This window comes from Neophocaena asiaeorientalis, unplaced genomic scaffold (assembly GCF_003031525.2).
Source record: "Neophocaena asiaeorientalis asiaeorientalis breed wild unplaced genomic scaffold, Neophocaena_asiaeorientalis_V1.1 scaffold784, whole genome shotgun sequence".
NCBI lineage: Eukaryota > Metazoa > Chordata > Mammalia > Artiodactyla > Phocoenidae > Neophocaena > Neophocaena asiaeorientalis.
In genome coordinates this window covers 680,746-693,194 of record NW_020174692.1, presented here as the reverse complement: position 1 = coordinate 693,194, position 12,449 = coordinate 680,746, and the positions used below count along the sequence as shown (strand labels likewise).

Genomic DNA, 12,449 nt, shown 5'->3' with positions numbered 1-12,449 from the left:
TTCCTGACATGGCAGCTTACTTCACCAGGCCTAAGGGAAGAGAGCATCTGCTAGCAAAACAGAAATCATATCTTTTGTAACCTAATCATGGAACGGATATTCCCTCAATGTTACTATGTTCTTTTGGTTAGAAGCAAGTTACTCAAGGGTAGGAGACTACACAAGGCTGTGAATGCCAGGAGGTGGGGAGTGTTGGGACCAGCTTGGAGGCTGTGAACAAAAGCCCTATCCTGCAACCTTCCCATGAGTTCTGTAGGCTACTCAATATCTTTTTCTTTTTTTTAAATATTTGTTTATTTATTTATTTGGCTGCACTGGGTCTTAGTTGCAGCATGTGGGATCTTCATTGTGGCAAGCAAACTCTTAGTTGCAGCATGTGGGATCTAGTTCCCTGACCAGGGATCAAACCTGGGCCCCCTGCATTGGAAGTGCACAGTCTTAGCCACTGGACCACAAGGGAAGTCCCTACTCAATATCTTTTTAATACATTTCTTTTTGGCTTCAGATAACTAGAATTGGTGACACTTATTTGCATACAGACCAACATGTTTGTTGCTTACTGTTCTGTAATTTTGTGATTCTGGTTTCTGTTGCTTTAGCACCTTTCTCTATGAGGTGAAAGTCACTTGGTAAAGTTATTGGCACTGTTTATTACTTTTTTTTTTTTTTCCCGAAATCATCACTTCTCTGTCTGAGCACTTTAATACCTTAGAGCCAGCTAGGCAGCATTCATCAGAACTTGTTTGGGTATTAATTTCCACAAGCATCATAGAAGACAGGTTAAGAACCTCTCAAATTAGCCCTGTCAAAATAGGAAAACTGAGTCCTTTTAATGGAACAGGCCATAAAGCCTCACATCCAGCCCAGGGTTTTTGCAGTTTATCCTCATTTGGACTATGAACAGAAGGTTGCTTTCTTTCCTAGAGATTCTGCAGAATTTTAGTATCAGAAATCCAGTGCAAACTGGCTTAAGCAAGAAAAGGGAATTTGTCGGCTCACATCACTAGGAGAAATACTGGGGAGGCCCACAGGATCAAAAGAAGAGCTATAGAACTCCAGGGCCTGCAACCAGTGACTCAATGCAGGCAGTTATCCTTCTAGCTCTTGTGGAGCTAGCTCTGTCCATCATCTTCATGAGTTGCTTTCTGGGCCTCATTCTTTACTATTACAATCATGCATTGGTTTGTGACCTTTAGTCTTTAAGCCAGAAGAGAGAAAAGTTGGGTCAGGTGTTTATTCCCAGGACAAGGGAGATGGGGTATAATGCTAGGCCAGCCCTGGGTCACACAGCCACATTCCTGTTGCCAAAAGAAGGACCATGAAAAACCAATAGCCACTACTGCCCAGTGCAGGCTCTGACTCGAGCCCATTGTCAGTGGCCCAGACATGCACAGACCAACCATGTAAATGACCCCTGAAATATTGGAGATCCTAAAAAGGACAAGACAATGCCATAGTCCGTGGTAAGGCCCTGTCTGGGAACCATGGATTGGAGGGATTCCATTTGGCCAATATATTTCATGGAGTCTGGGAATTCATCTTATTATAGCCAAGGTCCAGTGTCTTAGTTCACTGGCAAAAAAAGGGTCACCTTGAATTTTTCCATTATAGATTTCACTTGTTCCCTAACTGCTTGACAGTTGGAAAAAAGTTATTAGCAGAGCCATGAAAGCCAGGGATGACATGGAAAATAGCTGTCCATTTCATGGACTCATGACCAAAGTTAAATTACAATAACAAAAAAGGTCAGAGCTTTTTATTTACTGCTACTTTCTGTGATTTATGGGCAGATTGTTGTTTTTTGTTTTTAACCTTTCAAAGAAGGAATGATATGTCAAGTTCATGAAAACCACATGTACTCATACTCATTAATCTTAATGCCGAGGGTGAGTCTAGTTCTTAGACCATATACATATGGATTGAGATCAAGATTAGTCAGACTTGACTTTTGGAAGATGTAACAGTGTTCTCCCTGTAAATATGTGTATCGAAACTGATGTTACCCTAGTAATTCTCCCAAAGAAGTCCTATGGAGGGTTCTGTAAGATCTTGGCCTGGATACCATTCACAACTGCTCAGGGATGTACTCACAGCTGGTCACTTGGTCTTTGGCACTTCTTTATGGAGGGCCTTGTATGTGCTAAGTGCCAGAAGAAATTGTGTAGGATTGTGTGTAAGCCTGATCCTGCCTACATATAGCCTGGTTTAGGGCTCTCCCCTCAAGTAAGGAAGCAGCTCACATTTAAATTTAAATTGAGATCCAATATTAAAGGTGTAGGGTGTAGAAAAGTGAAGATAAAACTAACCATTTACCTGGTTGATGTCTCCCTGAGACAAAGGAGAGTATAGAGGGCAGGTACTCTGCTCTTGGTTCAGACAGACTTGGGTTTGGCTCTTAGCAAAGACACTCCGTAACCTTGTGACACTGGGAAATTAGTTAACTTCTTTAAACCTTTGTTTTCTCAACTGTAAAATGGTCCTAATAATAATACAAACCCTATAAGGGTTGTTTGATGTGTTTTAATAAGATAATCCAAGTAAGACATTTAGCGTTGTGTGGGAACATTGCTTTAAAACCACTAGAGTAGTTGTAATAATCTTGAGTCGTGATTTTTTTGGTCCCTTGGGGACTCCTTCCTACCACGCACTCAACCTTTCCCAAGTGTCGTACAAAGAGCAAATCAACACCACCACCTAGGGGCAACATGGGCAGAGGCTTTAGAACTAGGCTCTCTGGGCAGAGGCTTTAGAACTAGGCTAACCTGGGTTTATATGCAGGATTTAACTCTCAGAGAGCCAGTTCCTCAACTGTAAAATGAGATGCTAATACATTTTATGAGGATTGGAGATAATATATTTAAATGTGTGACAGATAATAAGCTCCACTGTAGGTTGGCTCTAAAAAAATTCCCCCCCCAGCCATCTTTACCAGCTCAGTCATAGTGATGGTATAAGTGAGGAGCTCTAGAAGACAAATCTCAGCTGTCCTTGGTGTCAGTTTTAGCCTCATTCTTACTGGCCCTGAGCCGGACTTCATTGCTTTAAGTCTGGCCTGAGTTCCTTCAAACCAAGGAAGCCCTGAAAATGGGCACTGAAAATGGGCACTGTTGTTTAGAAGTACACTCTTCATAGAACTCATCCTGCCATGGGTGCCAATTAAGAAGTAAGATAGAGAGCTATCTCAGCTCCACCGAGAGTGGATGCATAAGAATTACTAAGGCACACTAACATGGTTGTGATTTTGTATCCAGACTGGCAAGAAACATTTGCAAATAGAAGATTCCTTTGATATAGAAAAAATGATGTTCCAAGGTCAAAGTTTCTTGAGGAAAGTTCTCTCCACTTCCGCCTGTACTGGAAAGCTACAAATCAATAAAAAGTCTGCATTTCCCCAAGTTACTGATTCTTCACATGGCAGATTCTTCCCCTGATACCATTTCACACAGGTTCCTATTCAGGAGAGAAAAAAGTTGGGGAAAGTTTAAAAGCACTGACATCTGCTGACATTCTCCCTGCTTGTGTCTTGCAGCCTACTTCTGCTTCCTCCTGACTGCTCTGGGTGTGACAGCTGGTGCCCATCGCTTGTGGAGCCACAGGTCCTACAAGGCCAAGCTGCCCCTGAGGATATTTCTGGCCGCTGCCAACTCCATGGCTTTCCAGGTGGGGATGGAGGGTCCTTGCTGCCGTAGGGACCTAGAGCAGGTGGCAGTGTGGGAGGAGGCATAGATGTGCTCCCAGTGGGGTGGACATCCTCCATGCCCACTCTAGGCCCAAGCACTCCCTGCCTGTGTCAACTTTTTATCCTTGTAGCTTTAGATACTATAAAATGTTCCTGGGGGACATAACGTCACTTGGGGATCACAGTTCATATTATGAATATCTACCGGATAAACCAAGGCATGCTAAACTACAGAGGAGGAAAGGAAATTCCTCCCTCCAGAGTCCATGCCCTAAACATGACCCGAAACCCTCAACATCTGTCTAGCTCTGATGAGGGCCAAGTTCTGTGCTGAGCATGCTCTATGCATATCACCTTTGATCTCACAGTAACCCCATGAGCTAGGTGTTATGCATGCCCCCATTTTACAGATGAGGAAACTAAGGCTTAATGAAGTTAAAGAACTTACCTAATTATCTGGCTAAAAATGGTACATCCAGGGCTTCCCTTGTGGTGCAGTGGTTGAGAGTCCACCTGCCGATGCAGGGGGCACGGGTTCATGCCCCGGTCCGGGAAGATCCCACATGCTGTGGAGCGGCTAGGCCCGTGAGCCATGGCCACTGAGCCTGCGCGTCCGGAGCCTGTGCTCCGCAACGGGAGAGGCCACAGCAGTGAGAGGCCCGCGTACCACAAAAAAAAAAAAAAAAAAAAAAAGGTACATCCAGATAGGCAAACACAGTTCTGACTCCAAAGCCACTGCTTCTACAACACGTATTCCTGAGGTCACCCTTTAAGATTGCGGTGAAAAGTCTATTATTCAATGTGGATTTGGAAGACTCAAGATTTAAGTCTTACTCTGATGGTTGCTAGCTGTGACTCACTCATCTCCAGTTTCTTCATCTGTAAAAATAAGAATATGACTTTATTTTCAGAGTTGTTATGAAATCATGATAAAAATGTAAATGGGGTCACAACTGTACTAGGATTGGGCCATATCCTTGAGGAGTGTGCCAGTCCTAGGCCATTTCCCACCACCTTGGGCACTCTCTGAGCTGCTGGAATTTTGGGTTGATCATGAATCTCTGTTTTCCCAATTCCTCATCTGATCCAGGCAGGGTGGGTGAGAACAATTTGTTTTCAAAATTTCTGCCAGTGTTATGAGGGCAGATGATTCAAGTCCTGTGTATTTTCACCCATTAGGAAGAAATGGAAATTCCCAAAACTGCTTTAGGGTCCAGGGAAACAGGCGACTCAAGAGCCTCTCTGTGACCCTCAGACGTGCAGGTCAGGTGGTCACCTCTGCAACAGGCCTCCCATCCCTACAAGACAGCCTGACCCTGAGCATTTGTCTAAGTTGCCCTGTGTCTAAGAATTCATTTCCCAATTTTAGGCTTCCCTCCTGTCTGAGCATTCATAAAGCAAAAAGGATCTAGCACAATACATCACTCGGGGATCACAGTTCATATTATGAATATCTACCGGATAATTCAAGCACAGGTGGGAATAGGCACCAGGGTCCTAGGAGGAAGCTGTTTGCACAAAGGAGCAGCTGGCAGATTCTCGTTTTCTTGTTCTTTTGTTGGCAATGGGAACTATGCTGCACTTTATTTTGACTTCAACAATCTTAGTTCAGTGTTTTGCTTTATTTATCATGACAATGGATTATGATAAGTTAGAAGTTCATTAATTTAGGTCTTAGATTCTATTTAGGACTTAACTCGGTAATTTTCACTTATTTTGTTCAAGCAATTTATTATTTTTAGCCTTCAAGTACATGCTCATGTCGTTATAAAGCACCTCTATTACCAGAATTTTTTCCAACATACATAACTTGAACTTGAGAACCTAAACCTCTTTTCCAAATGAAACTGTTTGTTTATAACTTAATTTTTGAGAACCTAAGTTTCCTTTACAAAACATCACATAACAGAACATCACACTGTGATTTTAAATTTATTTTGGGGGGAAAGTATATTGTGGAGGAAAGTATCCAGGTCATTGAATAAATTCAGGCCATTTGCTGGATGTAGGCTTTTGTGCACATCTTTGTTCCTTCATCTGCAAAAATTGGGGGGAGCTAATAATATTTACCTCACATGGTTACTGGGAGGATGAAATAATGAATAATACATGCCTAGCTTATTCACTCAGTGAATATCGTTCCCCTCTTCTTTATGAGATTTGGCATACCACCTCATTCCTTTCTGTATTTTTGTGCCTATCATATAGAAAATACTCAGTGATTGTTAAGTGAATGAACAGTTTTATAAAGTATTTTCATAAATCATCAAATTTGAACTAAGCGTGCTTCCTCCAGGCCCACATTTGTAGTGGATTTTTTTCATTAATTCAGCAAATATTTATTGAGCACCTACTATGTGGCAGGCACTGAATTAGGCATAGTGGGCACAATGATTTGCAAACACAGTCACATCCTTACCTTCATGGAGGCTTCCATCTAATGGGATATTAGATTTTCCACAGTTTCCCAGTGGAAATAGTGCTTTATGGGTCTGCAGTTTTATAACAATGTCACTTAGACCTAGATGAGAGGTATCTGTAAGATCAACAAAGGGCCAGCTTCCATACAATGCCTGTATCAGAGGGAAATAATTCAGTCAATTCAGATCATTTAACCCTAGGAAGAGAACCGCCTGGGAAAGTAAAAAATGTGCTGTGATCTGCCAGTCTAGGGTACTGACCTACAACCCTGACTTAATGCAGAGTCATTGATTCAGGTTACCTTTGATATCCCCTTGGGTTTTTTAAGATAGTTTAAAAGGTTCTCTTCCACTTTCTTCCATCAGAATGGTCATGCCTTTGGCCAAAATGGACCAAGTCATGCCATGGTTATCTCTGAGGATCAGCAGGGCTTTTGCTAGCTGCTGCAAACAAGATCTTGATCATTAAGAGCAGTGGTCTTTTTGGCACCAGGGACTGGTTTGTAGAAGACAGTTTTTCCACAGATGAGGGGGAGCGTGCATGGTTCAGGTGGTAATGCCAGCAATGGGGAGCCATGGGGAGTGGCAAACGAAGCTTCGCTCGCTGGCCCCCTGCTCACCTCCTGCTGTGTGGCCTCATTCCTAACAGGCTGGGGACTGGTAGCAGTGGATGGGGACCCCTGATTAAGAGCAGTTTTAAAATTGTGACTGAAACATTTGAACTTCCCTTTTCTCTTTGTTCTGTAGAGGACGTATGTATGGCTCAGAGGGCAATAGTGGGCAAGTTGAGGTACTTTTAGTATGAAAAGATGATGATGGGGCAGGAATGCCAGACAAGGAGCTGTAATAATCCTCTGTCCCCTCCACACCCTTGCATTCAGCAAAGACCTCCTGAATTCCTCTCTCACCTGTTCTCCTTCCTTATCAGTAGGTTGCAAGTCAACCCGAAAGCTGCTTGCAGACTTCTTGTAATTTTCTCCTAGTCAAATATGGACCCAGGTAAGGGATTCCTGCCATCCAGTGGTCTCCAAGAGTTCAGTTTTCAGAAAGTAGCCAGGACTTTGGATTTGTGTTGTCATGCTCATGCACACACCCCTGCTGGCTGCAGCTGGGTCTCTTGTGAAGTCAGTCCAACCAAAAGCACCAGTAGATGCTTCAGCCTCCTCCCTTACTGTCCACATTTACTCATCAGATCCTAGTAAAGAGGCATTGGATTTCAAGCTGTAAGGGAGCTAAAGAAATTTAGTCTAAGTCCCCTTTGTTTTACAGAAGGATAAAGAGAGGCCCAAAGAATGTCAGTGACTTGTCAAAAGTCACACAGCTAGTTAGTGGATAGAACAGACTGAAACCTAAGTCTCCTGACCACAGCCCCCCACCCCCACCCCACGCATCTTTTGGCTTACCCATGGATGTTCTTATGTGATGCCCAACCGTGTGATTTGTAGACAACTTTTAATTTGGTCTTGTTCTTTATCCACCCTGACATCCCTGTCTTTAACTGGTGTACTTAGACCATTCACATTTAAAGTGATTATTGATATAGGTGAATTAATATCTACCATGTTTCTGTTTGCTATTCATTGCCCTTGTTCTTTGTTTTTTTTTTGTCTTTCACTCTTTTTCTGTCTTCACTGGTTTTATTTGAGCATTTTATATGATTCTATTTTCTTTCCTCTCGACATGTCAATTATACATCTTTTCAAATTCTTTTTAGTGGTTGCTCTAGAGTTTGCAAAATACGTTTAGAACTAGTCCAAGTCCACTCTCAAATAACGCTGTACCACTTCAGGTACTGCACTAGTATTCCCACTTCCTCTTTCCTGTCCCTTATGACATTGCTGTCATTCATTTCACATATCCATAAGCTATAATCACCAAATTCATATTTGCTATTATTATCTCAAGCCAACTGTTATCTATTAGATCAATTAAGAATAAGAAACTTGAAGATTTTATTTTACTTTCATTTATTCATTCTCTAACACTCTTCTTTCTTTATGTAACTCTAAGTTTCCAACCTATGCTATTTTCCTTCTCTCTAAAGAATTTCTATCATTTCTTGCCAGGCAGGTCTACTGGTGACAAATTCCTCAATTTTTGTTTGTCTAAGAAAGTCTTTATTTCTTCTTCACTTTTGAAGAATAACTTTGCTGAGTACAGAATTCAAGGATGTGTGTTTTTCTTTCAACATTTAAAATAATTTACTCCACTTTCTTCTTGCTTATATGTTTCTTAAGAGAAATCTGGTGTAATTCTTATCCTCACTCCTGTATAGGTAAGGTGTTTTTTTCTCCCTTTGGTTTCTTTCAAGATTTTCTTTTTGTCTTCAGGTTGGATATGATATGCCTAAATATAGATTTTTTGCTATTTATCCTGCTTGGTACTCTCTGACCTTCCTGGATCTGTGGTTTGGTGTCTGTCATTAATTTTAGAAACATTTCTTTCAGCCGTTATTACTTCAGATATTTCTACTGTTTGTTTGTTCCTCCTTCCCTCTTGCCCACTCTCCTTTTCTCTCTCTCTTTCCCTCCCTCCTTCTTTCTTTCCTTCCTTCCATACTTCTTTCTTTCTCCTTTGGGTATTCCCATTACACACAACTTATACCTTTTATAATTGTCCTACAGTTCCTAGATATTCTGTTCCATCTTTTCTCTTCACATTTCAGTTTGGGAAGTTGCTATTGACAGCAACTTAGTCTTCAATTCAGTGATTCTTTCCTTAGCCATGTCTAGTCTAGTGATGAGCCCATCAAAAACATTTTTCATTTGTTACAGTTTTTCTGACTTCTAGCAGTTTCTTCTCATTCTTTCTTAGAGTTTCCATCACTCTGCTTATATTACCCATCTGTTCTGGCATGTTGTCCACTTTTTCTATTAGAGCCCTTAGCATATCAATCATAATTGTTTTTTTTATTTATTTGTAAAATTTATTTATTTTTGACTGCATTGGGTCTTCGTTGCTGTGCGCAGGCTTTCTCTAGTTGCAGCAAGTGGGAGCTACTCTTCGTTGTGGTGCACGGGCTTCTCACTGAGGTGGCTTCTCTTGTTGTAGAGCATGGGCTCTAGGTGTGTGGGCTTCAGTAGTTCTGGCACGTGGGCTCTGTAGTTGTGGCTTGCAGGCTCTAGAGCACAGGCTCAGTAGTTGTGGTGCACGGGCTTAGTTACTCCATGGCATGTGGGATCTTCCAGACCAGGGCTTAAACCCATGTCCCCTGCATCGGCAGGCAGATTCTTAACCACTGTGCCACCAGGGAAGTCCACCATAATTGTTTTAAATTACCAGTCTGATAACTCCAATATCTCTCTCGTATCTGAGTCTGGTTCTGATGCTTGCTTTTTCTTTTAAGATGGTAATTTTTTTGCCTTTTGGCATACTTTGTAATTTTTTGTTCAAAGCTGGACATGATGTACTGGGTAACAGGAACTGAGGAAATAAGCTTTAGTGTGAGGTTTTATGCTTATCTGGCTAGAAATTAGGCTGTGTTACCTTGTGCTATAGCTGTAGTGGTTTCCTCTAGTGGCCTTGTTTTTGTCCTTCCTTCGCTGTCTCTGGGCTTTCCTAGAGGCTTCTTCTTAAACAGGAGTTAAGGCTTTTAGTTCTTTCAGTCAAATCCCCTGTTATTGTACAGGAGCCCTATTGACATGGAGGTGAGGGGGAACATCCTCAGTCCTGTGACTAGGTCTCAGTCTTTTGTTGAGCTGGAGCTGAGTATTTACCTCCCCCCAGGTTAATCAGGCTTTGGTAAAACCCCAGTTGATTAAGCTCTGGTAAAATCATTTCTCTTGAGGACAGATCTTGCTAAGGGGAACAGAGAGATCTGCCTTGAATTTCAAAATGGTTACTTTTCTCCCCCTCCTGCTGGAAGAGCAAGGGGATTTTTGTCAGTTGATCATAGTGAGAACCTGGTAGGGATCCTGGAGGTAAAATTCATGAAAGTGTCGGGGCGCCTGGACTGCCCCCTAGGAGCTTTTAACTCTCAAGCTCGTCCATGCTAAACCTCCAGCAATTCATCAATTACACCTTAAAGTATTCCTACCCATCCTGGCACCAGCTGCAGACTTTTCCTCTTGGACCTCTGCTCCTGCTAGACTGCGATTCTCCGTAACTGCCTGTCCATCTCTCTAGTTTTTGGTGCAGCAGTTTGCCCCATGACCTCAATTCTCTGACAGATCTAAGAAGACTTGTTGATTTTCAGTTTACTTGGCTTTTTTTTCTTGTTGCAAGGATGGAAGTAAATACTTCCAAGCGCTTTACATGTCAGACTGGAAAATGGAAGTTACCGTGTGATTCATAAATACGTCAAGTGAAACACAGGGTCATGGGCCATGAACTTTGGCAGGTATATAACAACAAAACAGCAACAATTATTGAGCCCTAACTACATACCAGCACTTCATTATGTATTTCAGTGATCTGACAATACCCGTACAAAGTAGATACTGTCATTTTCCTCATTTGATAGATGAAAGAAAGAGACTACGTAACCTGTCCAAGGACATACAGATTTAAGACTAAGACATATAGAAGGGGGATGCACGTGCAGGCAGCTTGACTCCAGAGGACACACTCTCACTGCAATGCCCTAATGCCTGTCCCAGGATCAAAATGTCTATTTGTCTTTTCATTTGGTAAATACGTGCATTAAGCATCATTCCCAGCACTGGAGAAAAAGATGGACAAGGTCCTTATCCTCATTAATGTGTATATTCCAGTGGGAGAGAGAGCAAATAAATAAGCAAACAAATAAACAAGTTTATTCAGAGAGAGAGAAGAAGGTGAAGAATTTTTTTTTTTTTTTTTTTTTTTTGCGGTACACGGGCCTCTCACTGTTGTGGCTTCTCCCGTTGCGGAGCACAGGCTCCGGACGCGCAGGCTCAGCGGCCATGGCTCACGGGCCCAGCCGCTCTGCGGCATGTGGGATCCTCCAGGACTGGGGCACGCACCCGTGTCCCCTGCATTGGCAGGCGGACTCTCAACCACTGCGCCACCAGGGAAGCCCAAAGATGAAGAATTTAAACACAGTGATAAAGAACGCCAGAGAGGGCGGCTTCTTTAGAGAGGATGATCAGGGAAGATGTTGTCGCTGAGGAGGTGACATTAGAGCTGAAATCTAAGGGAGGGAACAGGTATGGGAAGAGCATTCCAGACAGAAGGAGGAGCCGGAAGTGGGAACAAGTATGTTGCGTTCAAGGAGGAGCAAGATGGCCCGTGTGGCTGGTCCAAGGGAGTGAGGGAGAAGATGGTCACAGGAGAGGCCCGAGAGCGGGACATGGCCACACCAGTGCAGGGCTCTGTCAGGCATAGCAAGCAGTTTGCATATTATTTTAAAAGTCCTGGAAAGGAACTGCAAGATTTTAGGCAGGGGAGCGACATGCGTCATGCATTTCAATGGCAAAAGTGAGCCTCAGACCACCGTCATGAGACCTGGGAGATGTTGTACCAGATTCAGGATGGTGGACCCACCCCCAAGGCTGGGTCTCCATGGGGAGAGCCTGTTGAGGAGGGAGACTGCATGTTGAGGCAGTGCCCTCGAGTACAGCTCAGGGTGTTAGCAGCAGCGTGGAGTGGCAGTTGGTTAGAAGGAGAAAAAAACATGCCGCGGACTCAAGAATCCTTGCATGGCATCCCGTGCAGGTCTGACTCTCAGGGCAGAGATCCTGTTTCAGGGTGTGCCATCTTCCCTAACAACCACCCTAAGCTTCAGATGTACAGCCCTTCTTCCGCATGGCAGAAACAGGTTCACCTTCCTCTGGCAAGATGGGTGGATGTGGTTGGTTTCCTCCTGCTGTGTCAACAGGCGGCGGCAGAAGTGGTCCTGACCCTGATGCCCCGAGAAGTCTTCCTGGTGTGGTTTTGGAAGATGACTTGCACACCTGCCTCACATCATATCCTTCCACAGCATCTTGCCCTCCTGGGCACCTTTGGAGTCAAGTAGAAAGGACAAATAGCTTGGCTGTCTCTGAGCTCTGGTGATACCTGGATTCATCAAAGCGTTGTTGTATACATGCTGCTTTGTGACTCCATCAGTATTGCGGGATACTCTGACAGATGACGGGGTGGAGGTGGGAAGCAGGAGAGAGAAGAAACTCTCCCGGGGCTGCTGCATGAGGCCCAGCATTTTCCTTCTGTGCCTGCCTGGTAGGATTAACCACACTTCCTACCAATAAAAATGTCCCTTTTAAAGTAGAGATTAAGATGGCTCCACTCCCCTAAGATGCTTCACCTCCTCCTTTGTTGTGGGTCTAGGTCAGTGGAAGCAGGTGACGTGAGTGAAACCACCTCAAGGGAATGAAAAGGTGATAGCCTGGGGTGTCCTGAGAAGAGAGAGCAATTCTGTAGATGGACATGAC

The 12,449-nt window shown here is 43.4% G+C and overlaps 1 protein-coding gene across 1 annotated transcript in view; it reads left to right on the top strand.

Annotated features, from left to right (window-relative positions):
* Window positions 1–12,449, top strand: part of SCD5 (stearoyl-CoA desaturase 5) — a 151,778-nt gene that overhangs the window by 79,454 nt on the left and 59,875 nt on the right. The window contains exon 2 of the mRNA XM_024758888.1: window positions 3,530–3,660. Within this exon, the coding sequence (XP_024614656.1) occupies window positions 3,530–3,660 (131 nt within the window). The remainder of the gene's footprint in view (window positions 1–3,529; window positions 3,661–12,449) is intronic.